General features: G+C 42.3%; 3 protein-coding genes across 10 annotated transcripts in view; all 3 read right to left on the bottom strand.

The window, feature by feature from the left end:
• Positions 1 to 27,450, bottom strand: part of LOC140290202 (NLR family CARD domain-containing protein 3-like) — a 556,114-nt gene that overhangs the window by 96,947 nt on the left and 431,717 nt on the right. The window lies entirely within an intron of this gene.
• Positions 1 to 27,450, bottom strand: part of LOC140290593 (NACHT, LRR and PYD domains-containing protein 3-like) — a 120,232-nt gene that overhangs the window by 8,027 nt on the left and 84,755 nt on the right. The window lies entirely within an intron of this gene.
• LOC140290560 (uncharacterized) lies at positions 17,579 to 22,606 on the bottom strand. The gene is made up of 3 exons (XM_072379357.1): positions 22,392 to 22,606; positions 20,438 to 20,554; positions 17,579 to 18,827 (listed from the first exon to the last, which is right to left on the bottom strand). The coding sequence occupies exons 2-3, from the start codon at positions 20,513 to 20,515 to the stop codon at positions 18,060 to 18,062; spliced, it is 846 nt and encodes a 281-aa protein (XP_072235458.1). The 5' UTR covers positions 20,516 to 20,554; positions 22,392 to 22,606; the 3' UTR covers positions 17,579 to 18,059.

Genomic DNA, 27,450 nt, shown 5'->3' with positions numbered 1-27,450 from the left:
TTCCCTCACTTTAACACAGGGGGAACAGTATCTGATGGGTGAAATAAAGCCATCAGATACCGTTCCCCCACTTTAACACAGGGGGAACGGTATCTGACGGGTGTTATTTGGCCATCAGGATGCGTTTCCTCACTTTAACACAGGGGGAACAGTATCTGATGGGTGTTATTTGGCCGTCAGGATGCGTTCCCTCACTTTAACACAGGGGGGACAGTATCTGATGGGTGTTATTTGGCCGTCAGGATGCGTTTCCTCACTTTAACACAGGGGGAACAGTATCTGACGGGTGTTATTTGGCCATCAGGATGCGTTTCCTCACTTTAACACAGGGGGAATAGTATCTGACGGGTGTTATTTGGCCATCAGGATGCCTTCCCTCACTTTAACACAGGGGGAACAGTATCTGATGGGTGAAATAAAGCCATCAGATACCGTTCCCCCACTTTAACACAGGGGGAACAGTATCTGACGAGTGAAATAAAGCCATCAGATACCGTTCCCCCACTTTAACACAGGGGGAACGGTATCTGACGGGTGTTATTTGGCCATCAGGATGCGTTTCCTCACTTTAACACAGGGGGAACAGTATCTGATGGGTGTTATTTGGCCGTCAGGATGCGTTCCCTCACTTTAACACAGGGGGAACAGTATCTGATGGGTGTTATTTGGCCGTCAGGATGCGTTTCCTCACTTTAACACAGGGGGAACAGTATCTGATGGGTGTTATTTGGCCATCAGGATGCGTTCCCCCACTTTAACACAGGGGGAAGAGTATCTGATGGGTGTTATTTGGCCGTCAGGATGCGTTCCCTCACTTTAACACAGGGGGAACGGTATCTGACGGGTGTTATTTGGCCATCAGGATGCGTTTCCTCACTTTAACACAGGGGGAACAGTATCTGATGGGTGTTATTTGGCCGTCAGGATGCGTTCCCTCACTTTAACACAGGGGGAACAGTATCTGATGGGTGTTATTTGGCCGTCAGGATGCGTTTCCTCACTTTAACACAGGGGGAACAGTATCTGACGGGTGTTATTTGGCCATCAGGATGCGTTTCCTCACTTTAACACAGGGGGAATAGTATCTGACGGGTGTTATTTGGCCATCAGGATGCCTTCCCTCACTTTAACACAGGGGGAACAGTATCTGATGGGTGAAATAAAGCCATCAGATACCGTTCCCCCACTTTAACACAGGGGGAACAGTATCTGACGAGTGAAATAAAGCCATCAGATACCGTTCCCCCACTTTAACACAGGGGGAACGGTATCTGACGGGTGTTATTTGGCCATCAGGATGCGTTTCCTCACTTTAACACAGGGGGAACAGTATCTGATGGGTGTTATTTGGCCGTCAGGATGCGTTCCCTCACTTTAACACAGGGGGGACAGTATCTGATGGGTGTTATTTGGCCATCAGGATGCGTTTCCTCACTTTAACACAGGGGGAACAGTATCTGATGGGTGTTATTTGGCCGTCAGGATGCGTTTCCTCACTTTAACACAGGGGGAACAGTATCTGATGGGTGTTATTTGGCCGTCAGGATGCGTTCCCTCACTTTAACACAGGGGGAACAGTATCTGATGGGTGTTATTTGGCCGTCAGGATGCGTTCCCTCACTTTAACACAGGGGGAACAGTATCTGATGGGTGTTATTTGGCCGTCAGGATGCGTTTCCTCACTTTAACACAGGGGGAACAGTATCTGATGGGTGTTATTTGGCCGTCAGGATGCGTTCCCCCACTTTAACCCCGGGGAGTAACAGTATCTGATGGGTGTTATTTGGCCGTCAGGATGCGTTCCCCCACTTTAACACAGGGGGAACAGTATCTGATGGGTGTTATTTGGTCATCAGGCCATCTATCTATCTATCTATCTATCTATCTATCTATCTATCTATCTATCTATCTATCTATCTATCTATCTATCTATCTATCCATCCATCCATCTATCCTATATACACACATATGAAGGCTATATATAAAAATAGCCTATATGAATATACATGTACGAGTTTGAATGTTTTGGATGACAGCGCAAGTGCAAAAAAAGAACGACAACTACACTGAAAGACGTTGTTTTAGCTTTCACGGTGTCTGTAGTTGTCTAGCGCGCAAGCACGTCTCGCTGGTTACGAGCGCTGAACAGGCACGCGCGCTCTTTGCCGCGTGTGCAGCGCGGAGCGGCGAAGAGATGCAGGGGAAACCGTATCTGACGGGGAAACGCGGCTCGACGGAACACCGGCTCTTCGGGTGAAAGCCTCCGTGGGCGGCTTCCGTCGGTCCTGGATCGAGGCGGCTGGCCGGTGTCTCGCTCCTGTCCTCTGAGTGAAGTGGTCGGTAGGATGCCCTGACAGATGACAGATTACAGCTTTGGGACTCCATTTTTTTTAATCTTACAACAGCTCCGAGGCTCGGGGTGCATTAACTTTGAGCAGGTGTTCCTCCTGGGCTCCACAAAAATCTCTACAGTACAGCAACTTACATCACTGATGTGATGTCCAATGTTCATATAAGCAGACACACCTGTGCTTTTGTGGGCATCTGTTGCGTCCCTTTGAATGCCTTTAAACTCATCTGTTAACCAACTGACTTTGTGTCAAGTGAGACCGACACTGCGACAAAATTCTTTAAGAACATAACACTTTCCTTTAACACCTTTTTATCAATTAATACTTGGATTTAGGCAATAACATCATCTGGTCAGAGTCACAAAACAAAGGTAGTATAGCCTAAAACACACGTTTAAATAACGCGACAATCGACGCCATTTTGTTGGTTGCCATGGTTACACTTAAACAAACATGTTCACTTCAAACATCGTCACTTTCCGGTTGGTTTTAGAAAATAGCTTCACTTGGTTAAATGATTGGTTATACAAAAAAAATATTATTGGAAAAGAAGCGTGGTTAAGGATAAAATAAAAATAAATAATAATAAAAATAGAATATATAGTTATGTCATGGCCAGCATTTTTCTTTTCACGTGCACTTATTCTGAAGTTATGTGAAGAGGCAAAGTATCTTCAAAGCGACGCTTGGTTATATTAATCCAGTCGTACCAATATCTTTCACTTTTGTCCCCTTTTCTTTGATTTAAAATGACTAACCTTAATAATAAAGTGTAACAGACAGTATTTTGTATTGTATTGTCATGTCAAATGTCCTGCTAGAGTTGCCGTATTGTAGGCAGTAAGTGCCGAGGATTCTGGGAGGAGGAGTAATAAAACGGGGGCGGCAGGTTCTGAAAGTTAAGCTCAGTATCCAGTCTCCATTAATGTTTTTATTTTAAAGTGTTAAGTTGAATGAACCCAGCAAGCTCGGTTACATTGGTGGTAGAGGTGATGTTTTTATATGTTTGGACTTTTGCCGGTCCATGGAAGTTTGCTTGCTGTCAGCGCGAGGCTAAGTTAGCATCACGCGGCGTGGAGACATGACCCTGTCAAGTTCAGTTGGTCTCTGTTTGGTGGATCTACCCGCTCCTTTTGCTGGTTACGGAAGCCAGAGTTTCCTTGGCTGGAGCTCGCGAGGATTCCTCCAACCTGTTTGAGCAAGTCTGCGTTTTTGCTTGGTCGTGGAGGCATTTCCCGACTATGGATATGTGGCACAAAGAAAGGAGAAGTTTCGACGCTTCTTCGCTGGCCTGGGTCCTGCTCTGAAAGCTAAGTTCCTTGAACATTGTGCCACTAATCCGGCGGCCGAGGCAGTTGCGCCTGTGGTGGAAGGGGGAGGCAAGCCAGGTCGTCCCAGATGACTTCTGGTGCTATTCATCAGATTCAGGAGGAGGTGTCGTCAAGGAGATTGCCAGGGGCAGGAGTCCCAGCCCAGGGTGAAGAATGGAGTCACAGTTTCAAAAGTTAAACTCTTACCTACTCAATGACTTCAGTACTTGTAAACCCAAACAAAATGTTCTTGTGAAGAATAGATTGCCTGCTGTGGAATTAAGCTTCCATCTACTGGATATTTGCTGAATCTGCAACTGTAGGCCAAGCCGGTCAGTTTCCGGGCAAAGCTCCTGCAACACCAGCTCAACATCAGTCAATGCCATCGGTTCATGTTATCCTTTCTGCTGATTCCTCGATTGCAGATAACAAGCTGAATATTGGCTGATACCGATGTTAGGACGATATATCTGTGCATCCCTCCATGAATCCATGAAGCTGAAAATGTGTTTCTGAATGAAAGAGGCAGGTATGTGCAGAGTGAACTTTCTGCTCAACAGTGAGTGTTTCTCAGACAGAAAGACACTTTTTATAAAGATACAGAGGAATGAATTGACCAGAGTGCAGGATGCAGAGGTTCTTCAGTGAATGTGGTGCTGAAGGTGTGGAGGTGGATCAGTGTGTCAGAGAAGTTTATCTTCATAGAATCATGCAGGAGGAGAAGACCTTGTCATCAGTGAGTTAAACTGCAGTTTTACTCTGCTATGAACAGCCTGAACAACACTGCTGCAGCTGTAGTATGTTCAGTGAGTTAAGGGCTCGTAGCTGTGAACCAGTTGATGATTTTAGCTCAGAAAGGCAGTTCATACAGGTCAGTGGATCCACTGCTGGGAAACACTGCCAGACCTGTTAGGCCCAAGTGCATTGTGGGAATGTTTGGCAGCGAGGTCTGTCCATGAGATCTACATGAAATCACGTCTGTCTTAGTGTGGAATTCTAACCTGAGCGACCTTAAGACCCCCCGGATGGAGTTCCTGAGGTTTAGGTCGGACATGTTGTTCTGACTGAGTGACGCAGAGCTGGATGCCGTCTTTGCAGAAATCCAACTAAGTCCCCCAAACACAGGACACAGAATGATGAAATCACTCCTTCATGCCAGGGGACTGCTACTGCAAAGTGAGTCTGATATAAAGTGGATCCTTATGTGAAAGTCCTCTGTAAGCTGTATCAGTGCAGTCTCTCTGCTTTGTGTCAAAGAAGCTGTGAATGAACCTTCTTCAGATATATATCTGATGCATTATATCTTCTTTTTCTTTGTCCTTCACGCTGGAATAGATGCTTCAGCCGTTTAACTGTTCATCTGTCTGCTGCAACAAACAATGGAGCATCTCCAGTGTTGCAGAGCTTCCTTGGTGCCATCAACACGTTTGGTTTGCCATCACGTGTGCGCTCTGACAGGCTGCTGAGAATACTGAGGTCGCCCATTTCATGGTGGAACAGCGAGGAGAGAACCGAGACTCGCACGTTACTGGAAAGAGTTTCCATATCCAACAGTGAGGTTTCCATAGCGATGTATTATGAGAAAAGCCCTGCAGGAGAGCACATAACGAGTGTTATTATTCCCCAACGTTCATCCTGCTGTTCCTCTGCAGGACTCTCACTGGCCTCATTCACAAACTCTCCTTTGTCCTCCATTACTGACAGAAAACACTGAACAAAGCATGAATGACATCTGTCATCTGCTTCAGAGCCTGTTGTTTTTTCACATTTCCTAAATGTAAAGTATATTCGAGGGGGAAAGATCTTCAGACATGTTTTCCTTCTTCCTATTTCTTGTGTTGGAACTGTTTGTATTTGCAGCAGCATCAAACAGTTTCAGACTTAGTTTTTCAGGCGAGTGCTCCACCAAGACCAGATTAGGCTGGACACACATTTCTAAAGCCATCACTGAACTTATGAGCATCAGTTTCCTCATTGTAGAGTCATAACATCCACCAGCTAGAAGTTCTAATTCAGAGCAGAAACATCTTCTCTTCCTGCTTGGAATGTTTCTCTGAATCATGTCTCTTGTACGCTGATGGACAGATGTTTCCATTCCAGTCCTTGACCCATTCCATACTCTGTTTCTCAGCCTGGAGAGAGAAGGGCTTTTGAACCCTGATGATGAGTCATCTCTTTGCTCTCCACTGGGCTTTTCTGCCTTGGCTGCAGAGGCAACTTGCCTTCTTCATGGATGCTTGGAACCATCACGGCCTGAGAGCAGCAGTCAGCCAGTCTCCCCACCAGCTTTGGACATCATTCAGACACCTTCAGGATCCTGATCAGGTGTGTTAAAACAGCTGAGTGCATCATATCAGGAGCCATTATTTAAATGATACATTTAAAAGGCCTAAAATGGTTTGGCTAGATTACATAACTTAATATTTATACTGAGGAGAACTGATTTCATAGCTTCACAGTTTAAAACTGCAACTGAAAATGTTTCAGTGAAACATCTGAAGATGCCAAAGCTTTTGTTTAAGTCTCCAGAAAGCCTACAAAATATTGAATAACCTTAAAACTGTGATGGTGTTTTATTTGTGTTCAGGTGGAGGCAGACTGTGGGACTGACTGGGATGGACCACACGGCTCTGATGACCTCGGAGGTGAAACGGACCGAGTTGAAGGAGCCCAAGTGCAGCTTGAAGGACACCTGACCCCGATGTTCCCTTCATGGATGCACTCCACATCTATGCAGCCGCACCACAGCAGAACTGGACGAGTTCACCAACGTTCACACACTGCTGGATGGAAAAGTGCACGAAACACTTCATGTTCAATTGTCTTTATTAACCAAACTTTAACATTTGTAACGAAAACTTCAGATTGAAACGTTTGTTTTCAGTTCTCCTGAACTGTTACCAACCTCACACACTTCCAGTTAATGAGGTAAAGCCTTAACATGGCTCACTGCTCCACAACCTTTAATGAGCAGCATGAAACAGAGGAACAGACTAACTTTGAAATGTTCAACTTAAAGACGCTCAGTTTCTCACATTATTCACATCAGATCATTCCAAAGCCAAAGTCTGTACTTCTAACAGACGCTTGGAGCTTTTCTCTTAATGTCTGCTAGCTTTGGCACTTCAGAGGCAGTTTCAGCAGGTCCTGCAGGCTGAGGCTACAGGCGTGGTCATTTCAGGAGGAACTCCTGCATACAGGTGCTGGGGAGGTATACTCCAACCTGTCCACAGCTTCAGGAGTTGGTGCAGTTCCTGAGAGGAGCCCACAGAGACACAGTCAGAAGTATTTAAAGCTGCCAATAAGATGCTGAACATCAGAACTTTCTGAAGTTTACCCAAATATCAAAGAATCTCTGCTTCACCTGTAAAAAGAAACTGGTCTTTCTGCGGTAAAATAAAACAATGTTTCCAACATGTTACCGGGTAGATTTTTCACCACCATGTTTCATAAATATGGAGTCAGTGTGAAGAACAGCAGCAGCTTTAGGAGATGTACATTGTTCAGGTCTTTTTCTCTGAGAGAACATTTACAATCTGAGCATTTTCAGTGTGGTCTCTCAGAAAGCCTGAGCTGCACGTCTCCTCCATGCTGCTGTGCTCATCCTCACTATCTGGCATCGGCCTCATGATCCTTTTCAGGATGGTCTGAGAAGTAAAAACAGCCTCAGAGGCTGTAAACTGAAAGGGTTTATGAACAGAACAGAGCATCACTTTTATAAAAGCAGAGGCAGAAAAGGCAGATTTTATTGGATAGAACATTGGAGGCTTGTAATCTCTGAATGATAGAACTGCAACATGTTCCACTTAAAGCCTTATTCCACTTTTATAAGTACAATCCCAATAAAAGCCCTGCTGGTAGTGATGGAAGCAGTCGGCATGTTCAGGTGAGCAGCCTGTGAGTCCACAGCTGGCTGTGCAGATGTTGGAAAAGGACAGCAGCTGGGGCAGGACGCTCTTTGATCATGTTGGGAACACCGCTGTCTTTCAGCCCCTTACGTAGCTGCTTTATTTGTGTTGGTCTCCATTCGATGACCTACAGAAATGATCAGAGTTTGCAAAGCATCATTTAGATGCAGCTGTTGGTGGAAATAAGAGACGATTGGATCAGTTTGTTCTGCAGTTAATATACATTCAAATCTTTTTCCACATGTACTTCATTTCATTTTGATTTATTCAGACCGCATGCTGCAGGATTTTCTCTGTTGTCATCATTAATGGGAGGAAGAGCCCAGCTGAAGGCCAGGTTGTTCAGCTCACATCGCTCCTGTGGAGTCGGCTCCCTCTGACTATCAAGCTCCAGTTAACAGAGTGAGGCAGCGTTCCATCACTGATGCGCTCCATGCTTTCTGTGTTAGATCCAAAGTGAACATGTCTGCATGATAGCACCAGAATAATCAGTTCAAGTTCATTTCAAGAAGTTGCGTCATGACAAAATACAACAATGACTTGAAGGAACACTCGCTGCAGATGCCACATCAGCAACATCTGGATCAGGGCAGTCAGAAAGCTCAAATACAGCAGACTCCTGGTTACTTCCAACAATAAGCTGCAACATGGATGGGCTCAGTCCAGCGAAGCGAGGAGCTCCATGAATAAAGGAATGTCCTGTGGCACGTCCAGCTGCTCTGAAAACATCTGCATCTATCAGGGCTCTGTGCAGGTGGATGGGACCTTATGATGGTCTGCCCCACCGAACAGAAGAGTTCTGCCAGTGTTCTCTGAGAGGGAAAGAACAAGATATAATTAAAAGCTGATTTCAGCTGAGACAGCAGCATCATCCTGACAGATTTAGCTTTTTTAATCGCAGTTGTTGCTGCAAACGTTTCCAGGAAATATCTACCCCTAATTATGCTTTCTGTTGTGTCAGAAGAACAGATTTGTTTGAGTCCAAATACCAGATATGAGACCATTTTCAGCTCAAGAATATTCATTTGTGAGAAATAACTAAAAATCTGTCCAAGAGCTTCCACCATGGACCAATGTGCCTTCTGCTGTCATCAGTTTGGAGAAAAAAACAAAAGGTGTGCTTGTCTGGAGTAAATGTCCAGTCACACGTGTTTTCACTGTTTCACAGACATTTGTCTTGTGTTCTCAGAGTGAAACATGAGGTTCAGAGTGGTAGAGAATGTAAAGCTTGTCCTGGCCCGGTGTCAGAGTTACCAACAAAGCAGACGTGTTCCAGCACAGATCAGCGGTCACAAAAGGTTCTTTTTGCACACCAAACCAGTTCTCTTCATAAGGTTTGTCAGGCCCGTTAGACGCAGAAGCAGTGCAGCGTAAATCTAAAGGTGATATAAAATCTGAGTCTACTGGAGAAACAATGCTGCAAATGCTTTGCATCAGATCTGTTATCACTGGTGTGCGCTCAGGTTTCCACTGATACACATGAGGGCTACTGAGCTTCAAACAAACACCAGTAAATGTGTCCTGGTGGAGGTCGGTCACGTTCACCACCTGCAGAACATCTGGTGCAGAGGTTAGACAAATCTGCACATCAGATCTCTGCAGAGCAAACCGATCGGACACAGTTCAGAAAGTAAAAAGCACGCTTCACCGAGTGTCCCTGCAGGGTAACACTTTTGGTTCACTTTTCCTTCACCACCTGCACCCACAGAATAAACATGCTTTCCACTCATTTTCAGCTTGTTAGCAGGAACAGCAGATGAGGGAACGACAGACCTCGCTGCTCCGGAGTCGACTCAGAAAGAAACAGGCTGGCCAGCAACAGGGAGAGTCAGCTGAGGACATTTATGGCTTTTATCAGCATACTGCACATACAAAGCTTCTAAAGGTATAAACGTCTTCTCCAAATAAGTCACAGCTTTCAAAATCTCATGGTTCTCATCATGAGCAGGAAGATTTCCTTCATTGTGTGAGCTGTGTGTCTGATATCAGCAGCAATTTACTTCCCTGCAGTGAGAGAAAGTGTTTTTCATGCTTTAGGGTCGTCCAGATGTGCAGCATGTGACAGTCCAAAGACGAGGCAAAGAGCCTCAGGCAGGTTCTGCAGACCATCCATCACCATACTTCCCTCAGCAATGATGCCAGTCGACACTGGGTGAAGGTGCAGCTGGTTTGGAGTGAGCTGCACATCTTCACGGGCAACAGCCAGCAGCCCGACAGATACCTGTGCCCAGGTCTCAGTGTCACAATCCTGTGATGAAAGCCAACAAAAACATGACGTTACAGCAGGGAAACGTTGGAAACTGTCACCATGTCACCTGTCCTGCCCACACTGCCTTCCAGCCTTGTGCATTAAAGGAATACTCGGAGGATCTGGGAGTTAACCCTTTCTCCATCATTTTCACAGTGAGACAACATGATCAGTCTCTTTCTGTGCCTGTACACCCAGCAGCTGCCTTTCAGCTCTTAATATCACAGCTCAGCTCAGCTCAGCTCAAACAACAGCAGTGGATACAAGTCAGTGGCATACTCAGTAAAAGTGAACATGATCTGCGCTAAGCTAAGGTGTGATGCTAACAGCTGGAAGCCAGCCGCTGGACTATATCAGTCTAGAAAACATTTAAGATTCTTTTGAGGCAAAGTGCTGCTTTAAGTTAAATTAAGCTGTCGATAAAGCAGCATTCAAAAGCTACAGCACAAAAATGTCTGTGACAGTCTGTAGGAAACACATGTCGCAGCATTATCTGACAGAGCAGCAAACAAGTTACTGACTGGAGAAACAATCCACAGCTGTGACAGAGAGCAGCAACAGAAGCTCTACAGGGGTTGTAGGTTGTACTTCTATCGCATCGTATGTACTGTAGATTTCTTGGGACGATCTGAGTTCGTCAGCTGAGGCGAGTTGGACTCCCACGAGGGATGTTCCTGACGACTAATTTGCTCGTCGATTAGTCTAAAACTTAAATTTAGACAAAATAAAATTATGTCTCAAGATTTTGTCGAGGCCTCAGGACACAGATGCAGGGTCGAGTTCAAAGTCAAGACTGTTTATTCATATAAACAACAGGTTGATGATCTCCTCACAGAGCAAAATAAATTCTAAATAAATTACAACAAAGGATACACTCGACTGCAGGCTGAAGGAAGCTGTGGCCACTGTGGAACAAAGACGCGAGGGTGAGGCTCATGGTGGAAACAACACACTGGCACAAGACAAGGGAGACACAGACTATTAGAGCACAAGAGGAGCCAAGGAGAACAGCTGGAAACACTTTGGAATCAGGGAAGACAATCAGACGCAGACACAGGAGGAAGGGCAAGGTACCTGAAAGGAGAGGGATTTCAAAATAAAACAGGAAATGACGAGACAAGACAAGAATCAAAACTTAAATCGTGACAGATTTCTTTTTAAAAAAAATCAGAGGTTTAAAAATACTTTTGACAGTAAAATTGCACATTGGAAAACAACTTAGACCCCAAAAAGTGACCAAAGTCCAACTGTGTTTTAAGTACTTGAGGGAACTGAAAAAATGACATTAACAATTAACTATCATGGCACAAGAAGCTCTGACAATGAAGACATTTTCTTAAAGTCCATGTGTGTGAAATGTTGGGATAATCTGTGTTTATATTTGAGTCACCTTCAAATGAAGAGAAGTTACAACATGAACAAGGGAACCCAGAGAAGGATGCAAGATTTGGATAGCAAGCATTTCCCAGCTGGTTGGTTACACAAGTCAAACAAATTCCCAACATCTGACACTTAAACACATGTTTGGTCCTACAGTAAACCTGGAGATTAAGAGGGGTTTCCCCTTTTTTATCCTTTCAAAATAAAGAATGAGCAGATTTCTCACTCATTTTGGTCACAGGCCCATTATACGTGACTTACAGTTTATCATAGAGGGAGAAGGACAAGGAGAGGAGCCGTTCATCCCTGCACTCTGTGGGGCTACAGACCGGTGCGCAGCCGCAGCTTCTCTGCAGACTCAGACTGAGTCAAATGAACACGGAGCAAACGACCTGGTCCATGGAAATTTAACTACGGCTGCTGATTACGGCAGCCCTGACGTTTAATGTGCTCATAAACAACTGTTGCTTTCATTCGCGTGACATAAATATGTCACCCACACTGTATTCAAAGTAAAAAAAAAAAAAAAAACTTCACCATTTCTCCATGGAAAGACAGCGCCAGTGCATTATGAACCTCATTTATCCTCCTCTCTGCGTCAGATGCCATCCTGTCAACTTGGTGAAAACGAAAAACTCGTGCTACAACATTTCAAATGTGGGACTTTCAAAGTAATTAGGCTTTGGAACTGTAAAAAGGTTTTAAGAAAATCACAGGACTATGGTGGGAAACCGCCCAAACTCGCTTTAACCATGGCCCGAACAGGCTAATGTTGGGCCTGTTTGGTAGCTCGCTAACGCTAATAAATGCTAACGTTAGCTAGCGAACTCTAACAGTCGTAGCACTAATTAAAACATATTAACGAACATGATTGATAACTTACCTTATTTATTGTTATCCAAAAGAAAGGACAAGACGGCGCAAAAGTGGAGTGAGCAGGGTCCCCTCAGTGACCCGGCCTGTGTGCTGGACTGGTGCGTTACTGAGCGGGAGAGACTGAATATTGCTACTGCGCACGTTTTTCACCAAGTAACTGTCACTTCATAAATAACAATCATAAGTGCGTATTGTTAATAGCCGAGTAAAGTTAACTAGTGTATGTATGTCAGGGCAGCTATTGGATTTTACAGAGAATGAGATGAAAAAAAGTGATCAGAGATACATTATCTGGCGCTTTTCTAGCCTTTTTTTTACAAAAAAAAAAATATTTTTAGAGAGGCGCTTGTGAGCCACTGTTGGAAAAATTATATAGTTATACTATGACAGAAGAGTCCCTCCATCTTTTCCTCTTCTATGATTCAAGCAAAAGTGTTTTGACTCTGGTACTAGTCTTTCCCATAATATTAACTGGTGAGAAGCACCTTTTATGTTCCTTCCCATAACAAGGAATGGGGAGAGAAGCACCTTTTCCCATAACATTGAATCTTCCCTCCCATAATAATGAATGGTGAGAAAAGCGCCTTTTCTCATAACATTGTGTGATCAGCAAGCATAAACAACATAAATGGCTCCAATGGTTTGGAGTTGGAGAAAGCAGTGAGAAATGTGATGAGAGCGGATTGGTGTGTGATCCGTGGTGATTGGAGTGCCCTTAATACTCATGGAGCAGTTTTGCAGTATGAGTCAAGAGATTTAGCCGACAGATTTGAAGCTTGACTGAAACGAACTGAAACTAAATATACAAAACGGGCTGATTGGAACCAAATTAACCATTGTGTGCAGAAGGAAGGAGAAGATGTTGATCTATATAATCATAGACTAAAAGAGGTGTTTGACATCCACAGTGGACTGAGTATGCCAGAAAATGGGGATGTTGACTCTCCTTATGAACAACAGTTGAAGAATGCCTTTCTGAAGGGATGTTTGCCACAGATAAGCAGTTTTGTGACCAAACACATGGTAGACCACCGCACAGCCAGGGTAGAAAACCTAATGGATTGGGCCAGACATGCAGAGGATCACCTTAACAGCAAAAAGAAAAGTAAGAAAGGACTTAACTTTTTGTTGGAAGGGAGTGAAATGCCTGTGTATGTACTGAGGGGAAGTGAGAACAAAGATCAATACAGGAAACAGGAGACAGGAGATAGAAGGAGAAATGGAGGAAGGAAGGCATGCCGGCTGTGTAGAGGGGGGGGCATTGGGCGAGGGACTGTAGGAGCAAGGAAGAGATTGGGAGTCAATTATGACTAGAAAAAGAGATAACAACTCCAGCTGTAACCAGGATGGAGGAAGAGAAACCAGAAGAAGTGTTGAACCTGGAGGGAATTGAACTAATGTTACAGTATGATGTCAAACCTGAGATTACACTGAACGTTTTAGGGGCGGAGGTGACTTTTCTATGCGACACAGGTGCAACACGAACTGTAATTCATCCTGATGACATTCCTGGAGTTGAGAAATCCAAAGAAATTGTTTGGGTCAAATCAGCAAATGGTAAGAGCCATCCTGAGCGTTTATCAAAACTCTTAACAGTAACAGATACACGGACTGGAGTGAGTGCTGATTGTCAAGTTGTCTTGTCCACTCTGTGTCCCTGTAACTTGCTGGGAAGAGACATACTGCATGCATTGAAACTAGGGATAGTTCCAGAAGAAAAAGGGTTAACTGTTGTCCGAATGAAGTCAGCCCAAACAATGATTCAGCATGACGCGAGACCACCTTCATACTGGTATAGTTTGGATCTTGTTTCTACAGGCCCCAGTTCTATCGCGCTTCCGCTCCTTAAAAAAGCAAAGGAACACGTCACAGGAGAGCTCACCCTCAGGTCACCAGAGGAATTACACTGCACTATGTATTATAAATACACTCAAGGGCCTGACAGAAAGTATGAGAAACAATTCTTCAAAGACAAACAGACCATGTTAAAATTGAAACACTTATACTGGAATAAAGAGGGTTGTTGCGCAGCTAGTTGCTCACTCTCCCCCAGCACGAAGAAGTTTTTAAGATCACGTAATGCACCTCATGTGTCACTTTCCAAACCCACAGGCGACCACTGGAGGCGTTTAGGTGTGTTTGTCACTGCATGTGAAGAAGCCTCAGATTGGGAGGAAGTAAAACCAGGAATAGAATATTCCGAGACATTGGATGCATATACTACTCCATTAAATTGGACCACACACGCAAAACCAAATGTGCACCTAGAAGGACAGATATGGCAACAAAAAGGCAGATTCTGATCCATTTTGACACTCACTGAAAGTGAAGAAGGAGAAATAAAAGGGGTACCAGAACACTTGTGGTCGAAGGGAGCAGCAGACGTGGGACTAATAAAAAATGTCGAACCCGTCTGTATAACTCCTCTTTCTTCTTTCAGGCCAAATCATAGACAATATCCACTTAAACCTGAGGCTGAGGAAGGAATAGGTCCAATTTTAGAAGCTTCTCTGAAATCAGGTGTGATAGTGGAATGTCCACTCTCCATGTAACACTCCATTGTTTCCTGTGAAAAAGGCTCCTCCCTCCACTGGTTGGAGGATGGTGCAGGATCTGCAGGCAGTAAATATAGCTGTTGTGCCACGGGCACCCACAGTACCGGATCCAAATACTCTGTTAAATGATTTGTGACCAAGGAATAAGTACTTCACTGTTGTTGATATAAGTAATGCTTTCTTTTCTGTACCTGTGCACCCAGATAGTCAATTTTGGTTTGCTTTCACTTACAGAATGAAAAGATACACTTATACCAGACTTCCACAAGGATATTGTGAATCACCAACAATATTCTCTCAAGCAATGTCAGCTAACCTAGCCAAATTCAATCCTCCAAATGGCAGCCAAGTGTTGTTATATGTGGATGACATTTTATTGGCTTCACCGACAGAACAAGACTGCAAAATAGACACACTAGCGCTTTTGCAATTCTTGGCGGAACAGGGTCACAAAGTCAGTAAAAACAAATTACAACTGTGGAAAACTACTGTAAAATACTTGGGCTACGATCTCTCACAAGAAGGCAGACATTTAGATGAAGCGAGAAAAACAGCAATCTTGCAAGCACCAAAACCAAAAATACAAATGATGTCCTTTCTGGGAGTTATTAATTTTTGCAGGAGTTGGATATCGAACTATGCATTCATTACAGCCCCCTTATCTGCCTTGATCTATGACACCCCTTTGGCTGCTACAGATTCTTTGGTGTGGACACCAGAAGCGGACGAGGCATTTTTAAAAATAAAACAACTGTTAGTCAGTTCATCTGTTCTAGGATTACCAGATTACTCAAAACCCTTTGTCCAAACAGTGGATTGCAAAGAGGGATATATGACATCAGTGTTAACTCAAGCACATGGGGGAAAATCCAGACCAATTGCCTACACTGCATCCAATTCCCGATTGGATGCAGTGGCTAGGGCACTGCCACCTTGTGTTCAAGCAGTAGTATCTGCCTCGATGGCAGTGCTCTCATCAGCAGCCATTGTGTTATTTCACCCACTAACACTTAAGGTACCCCATGCTGTGGCTGTAATATTATTGCAGAACAAAATCTCGTATCTATCCCCCTCCCGACATCTCTCCTGCATGACTGTTCTCCTTTCACAGCCACACCTCACTGTGGAACGATGTACTACACTTAATCCATCCACATTGATGCCTACTTCACAGGATGGGGAGCCACATGATTGTATAGCAGAAATATCTATCAGTGTTTTGCCCAGACCGGATTTGACTGATACTCCCTATGAAAATGCAGAAATAACTATGTTTGTAGATGCCACACACACAAACAAAGAGGCGGGTAAGAAAGCGCGTCACTGCCCGTAATTGACTGTGATTGGTCGGTCAGGTTGACGACATAATACGTCTGGTGCATCGGTGCATCAGCATAGAACTGCAATTTATGGAATGTGCCCTAGACGATCCCACGATCTCTGCAGTTTGACAGATCGTTACGGATTGTCTTCACGTTGCAATCGTTCATGATTTAATATTGTCATATCGCCCATCCCAACCTGGTGGTCTCCCATCTCAGGCGGTCTCCCATTCAAGCACTAACCTGGCCCAATCTGTAGTTGTTGTGGTGGCTGTGTGAGGATATGAAACTGAGGGCTGCCCTTCTAACTGGCAGGGCAGCTCCACAATGACCCAACTGATGCCTTTCCATCTGTTCCCTGTGGGGGACTTTAAGGCCTTGGGTGACAGACTCTCTCCGGAGAAGCTGCAACATCTCAAGCGTTAAACTGTGCCTGGAGGTTCATTTGACAACAGAGTGTATCTGGATAGCATAGAGGTTCTGAGGAGTCCCAGATGACCTTAAAGCTAGAAATCAAGTTGCTTCAGCATTTGAATCTTTTCTTTTCTGGTGGGAAATAATAAATAAGAATGTTGATTGGATAAATTACATCTACAATTATGTCCAACTTCCTTTATGGCATGGCAAAATAGGACTTTGGATATGCTGCTGGCAGAAAAAGGAGGGGTATGTAAAATGTTTGGAATTTTTTGTTGCACCTTTATTCCTAACCATACTTCCCCAGATGGCAGCATCACCAGGGTCTCAAATCACTCTCTGCAGAGCTGGTAGAAAACTCAGGGAGTTCCTGCTTTCAACGACCCCTTCAGGTAATGAAGATGCATGATGGAGAAGTGGTTTGGCCGCAGAAGCGGAGTACTTGCTTCAGTATCTCTGTCTGTTGTAGCAGCCACACTAGTCACCTGTGGTAGTTGTTGTCTCCCATGCTCAAGAGGAGTGTTCTAAAGACTGTTTGAGACCACCCTTACCCGCACAATGTATCAACAGGTAGAGAGTGACGATAATGATGAGGATGCAGATGATGTTTAAAGTGCAAAGCAGTGAACCCGAGTAAATTCTCAATTGTTTGTTTTATGGAAGTCTCCCTGAAGTGTTAAACAATGATGTAGAAAATATCATGAAGTTTTCTATGAGAAAAAGCAAGTACCTTATGTGAGAAGATGTTGCAGAGTCAACGGACACTGTGCTGGTGAAGGCCTCCTATCCATCTTATTTCAGCTTCTGTCTAAGCCTTGTGTGGCAAGTGATCTTGAGGTAGGAAACATAAATAACAATAGAATTTTTTTTTTTTTTTTTTAACTCGGACAACAATCAGTTTCCTGATATGTTGTGCAGACTTGTGTCCTTGCTGCGAGGTTTCACAGTTTGAAGTTGAGCCTCGTGCCCTTTTCATGTTGGAACAGCCTTAACTTTCAGCTTCAGTCATGAGCGTCATACAGCTGTCTGGAAAGTACAGGGAGTAACTCCAAACCTTTTTCAGATTGCGTTAAACATTTCTGGGTCTTTGGGGAAGATGATATGGGTCAACGTTCCCTCGTAATCAAACACACATTTTCTTCAAAAATATCTATGTAGCAAGAACATGAAAAACATGAGAAATGTCGACATCTGACCTTTAATAAAATGTAGAACAATAAAATACAGATGAGTGGAAAGTTAGATTTCACATCAAAGTGAAATTATATATTGTTTCTACAGATGTGATATGTCTATATGAATACCCACAGCTGGTGCAAAGCTACTTTGTGAATCTTGACTAAAGAAAACACATGTTCAGTATCACAAAATAAAACATGTTTCTAGTTACAAACAGATTGCACATTGGTCTGTCCATCAACTCACAATTGATGCCATGTTTGTCTTGAACGGTGGGAAATCTGTCCACAGTTTAAACAATCCCAACAAATTATAAAGCACTTTCAATCGTTCTTCAAAGATGTGCTACCCACAGAACATTCAGAACAAAAGTCCTGACAAGAGAAGGTGGTAATCAACAAAGAAGATTTTTAATCTGAACAAAGGAAAGGCTTCTGATTGGTAGTTCCTGTTGCTGTTCCCAGGTGAATGTTTTCTGATATGCTGTAAAATTTGTTGTTGAATTTAAATCAATCATTTATCTGCAGTGTGGGTACGTTGGTGTCTCTTTAGAATAGATATTACCGTGAAACCTACCCCAGGCTGACCACAGCTGTATGGTTTCTCTCCTGCATGAACACGTTGATGTGTCTTTAGGTTAGATAATTGAGCGAAAGCTGCTCCACATTGACCACAGCTGTACGGTTTCTCTCCTGTGTGTATACGTTGGTGTGTCTTTAGGTTAGACAATTGAGTGAAAGCTGCTCCACACTGACCACAGCTGTATGGTTTCTCTCCTGTGTGAATAAGTTGGTGTGTCTTTAGGTTAGATAATTGAGTGAAAGCTGCCCAACACTGACCACAGCTGTAAGGTTTCTCTCCTGTGTGAATACGTTGGTGTGACTTTAGGTTAGATAATTGAGTGAAAGTTGCTCCACACTGACCACAGCTGTATGGTTTATCTCCTGTGTGAATAAGTTGGTGTTTCTTTAGATCAGATAATATGGTGAAAGCTGCTCCACACTGACCACAGCTATATGGTTTCTCTCCTGTGTGAATACGTTGGTGTGTCTTCAGATGAGTTAACTGAGTGAAACCTGCCCCACACTGACCACAGCTGTGTGGTTTTTCTCCTGTGTGAATACGTTGGTGTTTCTTTAGACCAGATAATGCGGTGAAAGTTGCCCCACACTGACCACAGCTGTAAGGTTTCTCTCCTGTATGAAGCCTCTGATGATACGTCAGATGTGATGCTCTTTTGAAAACTTTCCCACAGTCCTCACAGCTGTGCCGTCTGGATCCCTGCAATAACAGAGAGGAAGAAGACTTAGATTCTTAGATTTCTCTAAGCTAACCTTCGCTAACCAACATATTCTAAATGGACCTGGACAGACCAAGCCACACAGGTCTCAATGTCTCAGATCAAACGTGAACACGGAGGGTGCGTTTATAAGTACCCTCAGCTATCAGCACAATTCTCTGATGTGTTCTGCAGGCATTCAGGTTTTTAAGCAGAAAACTCTTGCTTTTTCACTCTTTTACCAATTATTTTTTGTCATGATGAAACTTTGAAAAGAAACTTGTGCTACAATATTTCTGAATGACAGAAGGGAGCACATTCTTATCTAAGTTGTTCACTTAAACACCATTTAGATGTTGGGCTGAAAAAGGTTGATGACCACTGGTTTGAATTAATAAAAGTAAATGTGATGGTAATACATGACATTCTTTAAACTAGGGGTGGGTGATATGACGATATTAAATCATGAACGATTGCAACGTGAAGACAATCCGTAACGATCTGTCAAACTGCAGAGATCGTGGGATCGTCTAGTGCACATTCCATAAATTGCAGTTCTATGCTGATGCACCGACGCACCAGACATATTACGTCGTCAACCTGACCGACCAATCACAGCGAATTACAGGCAGTTACGTGCTTTCTTACCTGCCTCTTTGTTTGTGTGTGTAGCAGTAGCCGCATGGAGAGCCATGGCTGAAAGCCAAAGGGAGGAGTTGGTTGCTAAAAAGAAATCCACCTCCATTATATGGAATTGGTTTGGATTTTCCGCAACTGATCAAGTGCAAGCAAATGTAATTTGCAAAGTTTGCACAGAAACGGTTCGTACGTCGGGTGGCAACACGACGAACCTGTTCAATCACTTGAAGAAGAAGCATCCCAAACAGTATGCTGAGAGCCAAACAGCGAAGAGCCCGCCGGCACCGACACCGCAGACGGAGGCAGCAGCTAGCGTAAGACCAAAACAGACGACGTTAACACAGGCATTTGACAAAGGCACTCCTATGACAAGTCAAGCAAGTGATCGAAAGAGGTAACAGAAGCAGTTACCTTTTATCTTGCAAAAGATATGGTACCGTTCAAGACAGTGGAAAAGGAGGGGTTCGAACGCCTGCTTAAAGTAGTTTTAAAGTAGTCTGTTTTTTACTTTTCAATTGAAGATTGTGATAAAATCGAAATCGTGATTTTATTTAAAAAAAAATCGTGATATGATATTTTTGCTCAACGGCCATCAGGGAAACACAGCCTTCGTTTCTCTCTAAAACAACTCTTTACACTGAGGTAGAGAGCTCTACAAACCTGTCATCTAACCATTAAAGACCCAGAAGTATTACCACCAACAGGTTTAATTCATGTAATCCAGAGACTTTAAACATAAATAATGATAACCACTGATTTTCCTCCAGCAGATTATTCAGCCTGCAGCACATGTTCAGTCTAAGCACATCTGTATCTACAGCTCAGAGAGAAGAGATGAAACCAGGAAACACTTTGCTGTTTTTAACAAGGAAAAACATCAACTCTGATACTTTTCCACATTTGACGGAAAAGCAGAACGAGCGGAGGATACATGGAGCCTCGTCCTTGTGTCTTCAGTGTCCTCCACACTGACCTGTAGCCCGGTGGAACCAGAGGATGAACCGGCTCTGTTCCTAGTGGAGGGGTTCAGATCCTGGTTCTGCTGCTCCATTCTGGTCCTGGTCCTCCGACTGATGGACTCTGTCTGCAACTGTCAGTACATACAATAAGATCCAGCTGCGGCATGCAGCATGTTAAACTACGCCTACTTTTCTTCTTCTCTTGATAACCTTTCTGGACAGTTATTAACCATCTAGTCACATTTAATTTAACTTAACTGTTTTTTATTTAAATCCCTGTGAACTTTGAAATGGTTCTTTAAAGACCCACTAAGGCCACAGTTCAAAATATTTGGAGCTTTTTGATCAAACTCAGAATTTTTTAAAATAATATACTCTGTAGAACGACACCAACTATGTGCAATATCCAATAAATATCATCTGAGTCAGTGTAATATGATCAAATTAAATCATTTTACTACATTAAGACAATGATATTGTTTGAGGAAAGGGTCCCAATATAATCCCAAAGACTGAAGTTCAGATTTTCTCTGTTTCTAAATTTGTTCTAATTTCCAGAAGCTGTCAGGGATCCAGGAAAGTAACAGAGAGTAATCTCAGCTTTGTCACATTTACACTCTGAAGCTCATTTTTGAACAGTTCAGTTCTCAGGGAGCTTCAGTCTGGACTGAGGCTTGAAACTGAGAAGATGTGATGGTTCAGTGGGGGAATGATCTAGTTCTGTGTGGCCAACAGCACGTCAGCAGGAGCTGTCTGACTGATCTGAGACATTCTGAAGAACAACATGAAGTGGACCATTCTGAGGCCGTCATTTAAATATAAACGATTGTTTTTCTGGCATCAGAAGTGCTCGTCCAGTGATTCATTCCAGAAAGCTGTTTTAGTGAAAACTAAAGCTTGAAATGAAGGAAACTCTCAGATCCATAACCTACAATCTCCTTTATTTTGATTATGAAATTATCTTAACTGGTAAACTTATGTGTCAAGTTGAAGAGTAAAAAGTGATCTTTTGTTGTGTATCAGCTCCTAAAAGTTGCACAGATCATCCTAATAAAGATAATTTTAGCTCCATTTTAACTCCAGATGTGGGCAACTGGACTTTATGAGTAAGTATATGTACAACCTTTTTATCATGGCGTCAATCCTAGTTGATTTGTGAAAAGAAAATATTGGATATGTAAAGGAAACTGAATAATGAAGCTTTCATAAGACACTTCTGCAGAGGACAGTCAGACTGCCTTTTAATGGGCTTCTGAGTGTAAATCTGATAAATCAGACACTGATACTGAGGATAACTGTGTAAGTCTTTATAATAATGCTATGACTCCTCTTCAAACAACATAAACTCTTAATGCAACTAAATGACTTAAATTGACCATAATTAAGTCCCATTTTAAGATCTAATCATGAAATATGGTATAGTGTACATTAAACGCATCATATCACATGTTTTCGCTCCACAGTTTTATCAAAAAGCCAAATGATACCCAGATAAGTCTGGAAAGAAAGAAATTCTGGATTTTACATTTATCAAACTTTTTAATAACACAAAAGATTTAAACAAAAGTACAGGAAGAAGTTAAGCAAACTGCAGGTTTAATGGAAAAAAATGACAAGATGGTCAAAAACTGTCCAAAAAGATTAGAAAAGAGGAAGAAAAGGGCCCAGAAGTATGTTTCACACACAGCTAAAAGGACAAAGCTCCATTTTATTTGTCCATCTGACCGGCTTATTGAAGTCTATAGTTGGTGTTGTGTTTCTGGTTTCTGCTTTGAGTACAACGGTTTACAGAGCATTAGCATTAACATTAGCATTAGCAGGACGTGCTAAATGTGAATAGCAGCCAGGTTATTTGAACTTTTTCACTCTCTGGTGCATGTTCTGACTGCCCGTGTCCAGGTGCAGGAATCAAACCAATAACACAGAGCACTTTGAAGATATTTCTGCAAGTGTTTTTTCTGGACTTACCTACATGCAGCTTCCTTTAATGATGTTCCAAGATGTGCTGAGGCTTCGAAGCGTGTGTTGAGTAATGGGGGGGGACGTTTCAGCGAAGTGTCTATCGAAGCATGGGCCGTTTCTCAATATGCGTAATATATTTCTCAATAGTGGTGTGTTTATCCGTGTAGAGGCTGTCAAGCTTGTGTCGAGTAATTTAGGATGTATTTTGTCAAGAGGCTTTCGATGCGCGTGTCGATGACGTATGTGGTGACGTTTGAGGCCCCGCGAACCAACCGTACCACGTGACCGGTTCAGAAAGGCTTCGCGCATAATATAATTCTAAATATATAAGCGCCAGCGAAACGCAATGGATCTACCCTCATATTGTGTCGATTTAGAACCTTATGGTGCGAACATATTATTCATAACTAGCTGCCTTTTTGTTCATGGAGCCAGAAAGAGGAGATTTTCTCTTGTCTGGGAGCATTTTGAGCTGATCTCTCCTAATAAGGCAGGCATACAATAATACTTGTGTGAAACAGAATTTAAATACTTTATTAATCCCATAGTGAAAGAAAGAAGAACACAGAAAATATAGCATGTGTATTAAATATGATAAATACAATTATAAAATTACATTAATTACTATTATTATCATTATTATGGTGGACGACATAGTGAAGCCACGTCAATCACCAACTGCTTCATATTTATTGTTTTTTTTTCTCTCTTTTCAACCTAGACCTTATTTCTGGCATGAAATACGTGTATCTACTCACCGAGAGCAGTTTGGTGAAAGTTGGTGTCCTTCGGAAGCTATTTAGAAAACTCACAATCGGCGTATCCATATAACAGAGTGAACAGGGCAGGGACGATGCAGCCTCTAAATAAGGCATTATCTGTCTTTATTTCACCAATTCATCAGCTGGCAGAGAAAATATTCAGGGTTAGTTAAACTTTTTAGGTTTAACTAACATGTGGTGTGGTAACAGAGATTAAACAAATTAATCTTTTAGTTTTAAAATTAGTCTTATTCTAAGTATGTCAGTTTTTTCTGTACTGCCGTCTGAACACCAATGTGCCAGTCCTGGATCTGTTTTTTTTCTGGAGTCGACCTAGAATAAAAAAAGGAAAATAACGCGTTAAATTTAATTCTTTTCACAAAAAAAGAAAAAGAAAAATGTATTGTATATGTATGTATTGTATACACTCATGCATCTAACATCTAAATCTAATAATTTAAATATAACATCCAGTTAGTAATTAGTATCTCAGCTGGAGTAATAACCCTGTTCAACAGGTTATATAGATATATATATTTAACCACACAAGTGACATCAATGGGGTTCAGCCCATATCTAACTCTATTGAAATTTAATAGGAGCCTTCAAGACCATGAGGAGTTGTAACCAAAAATGTGTTCAAAGAAATTGAGCAATTAGAAATGTCTTCTTTTAGTAAATTAGAGTGGTTTCAATTTTTAATTAAAGAAGTTGCTATCAAAACTAGTAAACACATCTCTGAGGTTAAGAAGAAACAACAACAAGATCATATAAGTGATATGAACAGTTTATGCCAAACCACCGATCTGTCTTTAGAAGAACACGTTTAATTAAATAAACTGCAAAGTCAATTGGACAATCCATATGTAGAAAAAGTTAAAGGAGCATTTATTTGCTCAAGAGCCCGCTGGCTACAGGAAGGTGAGAAAAATACTTCCTGTTTCTTCAGTCTTGAAAAACAAAGACAAACGAGAAAGAAAATTAATAAACTACTTATTGATAATATTAGCACTAACAACCAAGAACAAATAAATTAGGAAATAAGGCTTTTCTATTACAATTTATCAAAATTTTCATTTGACGATTGTCAAACATTTTTTAAAAAAAAGAGGGATTGTAACAAAATTGGTGGGGAATTTTAGACAATGTATGAAGGAGGAGCTTAGTATTAGAGAGCTTGACGTCACAATTGGACGGATGTCAAAAGGAAAGTCACCGGGACATGATGGGTTAACAGTGGAATTTTACTGCTATATAATACCCTTTTAGAATGTATTTCATCTGGTCATCTGTCGCCTACCATAAAAAGGGGTCATTACCTTGATCCCAAAGCCCAATAAGGATAAAATGCTGCTAGATAATTGGGGGGCAATAACTTTACTATGTCATGACTACTATGTAAGTTTTTAGCACATGTATATTCCAATAGATTAGATATGGGGTTATCAAAATTAGTTGATGAGAGTCAGTCAGCCTTTGAAAGGGTAACATACATACATAACATACATAACCATACCAGACTGATTCTTCACCTGCTGGATTATAGAGTTTATCGAAACAGACAGTTATGTGTTGCTGATTTCTTCAAGGCTTTTGATACAACTGATCACCCTTTTTTGTTGAAAACATTACATTTCTCGGGCTTTGGGAGTAAATTCTGTGACATCATTAAAATGCTCTACATGGACATCAGTAGCTCAGTCTCTCTGAACCCAGGAATGACTCCTAAATTTATGGTGTTACATGGAATTCGACAGGAATGCCCCGTTTCTCCAAAACTTTTTATACTGGAAACACAACTGTTAACATTATCTATCAACAATTCCAATATCATACAAGGAATAACCATTTTTAACAAGGAGTTTAAAATAAGACAGTTTGTAGATGATACATCCATCTTTTTAAAATATAAATCAATGCTAGAAAAAACTCTCAGTATTATCTCAGAATTTTCCAAAGCTTCTGGTTTATCTCTTAACATAAAAAATGTGAACTGCTCCTTATTCATACAAGCTCTGACTCCTCTGGTGCTTCTGTCAGAGTTTAATCTGAAGTTAAATGTTTAGGACTGAAAATATCTAAAAACTCAGTTAGAAGAGAAGACACTAATATTGTTAACCACCGTATTTTGGATATGAAAGAAAGAAATCACTAAGTCACTGATTAACCAGAGACCTCACTATTTTTGGCGGAACCACTCTGTGTAAAGCTGAAGGTGTTTCCAAACTGATCTATCCCTGCCACTCCCTATATGTTTCCTCAAAGAACACAAATGAAGCCAACACGCTTATTTTCCACTTCTTGTGGAGGAATGAAACCAATAACATTAAAAGGTCTGAGCTTGTGAAAGACTATGATAAAGTTGGTATTAAAGACTCTTTGTATTCGTTAGTTCCACATTTGACCCTAATCAGTGTAAAATGAAAACATTTGAACAGCCTTAAAACATATTTAAAGTGGCTGACTGTTAGTTCTGCCAAAGCCATGGTACCTGGTTCTGGTTGTGGGTCCTGATCCTGGCTGTGGCTCTGTGGTTGGGTGCTTTCAGCTCTCAGTCTAGTGTGTTTGAAGGTTTCTGCCCAGTTTTCCCTCCTCATGCCTGATCTGATGGCTGCGGGTCTGACGGCTTTGCTTTGCGGTAAGACGTATTGCATCACTTCCTGTTGCTTTGTGTGTGCACTGTGACAGTTCTCGCTCTCCTTGAACTACTAATAATCACCTTATTTCTCCCTATAATTTACACATCTTGCATAGTTAACTCTATCCCATACTTGTTATATTCTAACGCTCACTCTTACAGATCTTTAGTCTTTATTTTTCACTTTTTAGCGGTGTATCTGGTTCTCTAGCTTAGCATGGCTACCAGTTCTCTTCCTCTATCTCCTGCTTTCACCTGCTCCGTGTGTCAGATGTTTAGTTACTCCTCTGCCTCCTTTAGTGGTAATGGTACATGTAACAAATGTAGTCTTTTTGTAGTTTTGGAGGCAAGGCTTTCTGAATTGGAAACTCGGCTCTGCACTGTTGAAAACCACCCGATAGCGAGCCAGGCCCCTTTAGTCAGTGCGGAGCCACCTAGCGTAGCTTGCTCTGTTAGTCGTCCCCGAGCAGATCCCGAGCAGCCGGGACTTAAGAGTGGCTGGGTGACTGTCAGGAAGAGGAGTCATAGTCCTAAAGTCAAGCCCGTGGTTCACCATCAACCTGTCCACGTTTCTAATAGATTTTCCCCACTCAGCGACACACCCGCTGAGGAGAAAACCCTGGTAATTGGCAGCTCTATAGTCAGAAACGTGGCATTAGAGACACCAGCGACCATAGTCAAATGCATTCCAGGGGCCAGAGCGGGCGACATAGAATCCTATTTAAAACTGCTGGCTAAGGATAAACGTAAATACGGTAAAATAGTTATTCACGTCGGCGGTAATGACACCCGGTTACGCCAATCGGAGGTCACTAAAATTAATGTTGCATCGGTGTGTAATTTTGCCAAAACAATGTCGGACTCCGTAGTTTTCTCTGGACCCCTGCCAAATCTGACCAGTGATGACATGTTTAGCCGCATGTCCTCATTCAATCGCTGGTTGTCTAGATGGTGTCCAGCAAACAACGTGGGCTACATAGATAATTGGCAATCTTTCTGGAGAAAACCTGGTCTGATGAGGAGAGACGGCATCCATCCCACTTTGGAAGGAGCGGCTCTCATTTCTAGAAATATGGACGAATTTATTAGTCATCCAAAAACATGACATCCCAGGGTTGAGACCAGGATGCAGAGTTGTAGTCTTACACACTTCTCTGCGGCTTCCCACCTGATGCTGCCCCCCCCTCAATCAAAAAACACAAAAGGAGCAAATCCTCTTGTGCAAAAAAAATTTAAAACAAAAACTTTAACTGAACAAAAACATCAAACTATTAAATGTGGTTTGCTGAATATTAGATCTCTCCCTTTGAAGTCTCTGTTAGTGAATGATTTGATTTGTGATCATCATATTGATATATTTTGTCTTACAGAAACCTGGCTGCAGCAGGAGGATCATGTTAGCATTAATGAATCAACTCCCTCTGACTATTTAAATGTTCATGTTCCTAGAACCACAGGTAGAGGAGGAGGAGTGGCAGCTATCTTCAGATCAGGGTTACTAATCAGTCCTAGACCCAAGATTAGTTTTAGCTCTTTTGAATCTCTGATTCTCAGTTTTTCCCACCCAAAGTGGAAATCACAAAAACCTCTTGTGTTTGTTGTTGTGTATCGTCCACCTGGCCCTTATTCTGAGTTTCTGTCTGAATTCTCAGAGTTTTTATCCCAG

The sequence above is a fragment of the Leuresthes tenuis genome, unplaced genomic scaffold, assembly GCF_036924035.1.
Source record: "Leuresthes tenuis unplaced genomic scaffold, fLeuTen1.0.hap1 SCAF_1, whole genome shotgun sequence".
Taxonomy (NCBI): Eukaryota; Metazoa; Chordata; class Actinopteri; order Atheriniformes; family Atherinopsidae; genus Leuresthes; species Leuresthes tenuis.
This window is presented reverse-complemented; position numbering and strand designations above follow the sequence as displayed.

What these genes read in the sequence shown, in the direction of transcription:
- LOC140290560 (XM_072379357.1), bottom strand. Translation starts at nt 20,515, where the DNA reads ATGGAGCAGCAGAACCAGGATCTGAACCCCTCCACTAGGAACAGAGCC. An exon ending in CTGGTTCCACCGGGCTACAG is followed by an intron (nt 18,828 to 20,437) that starts GTCAGTGTGGAG and finishes CTGTTATTGCAG; the next exon opens with GGATCCAGACGGCACAGCTG.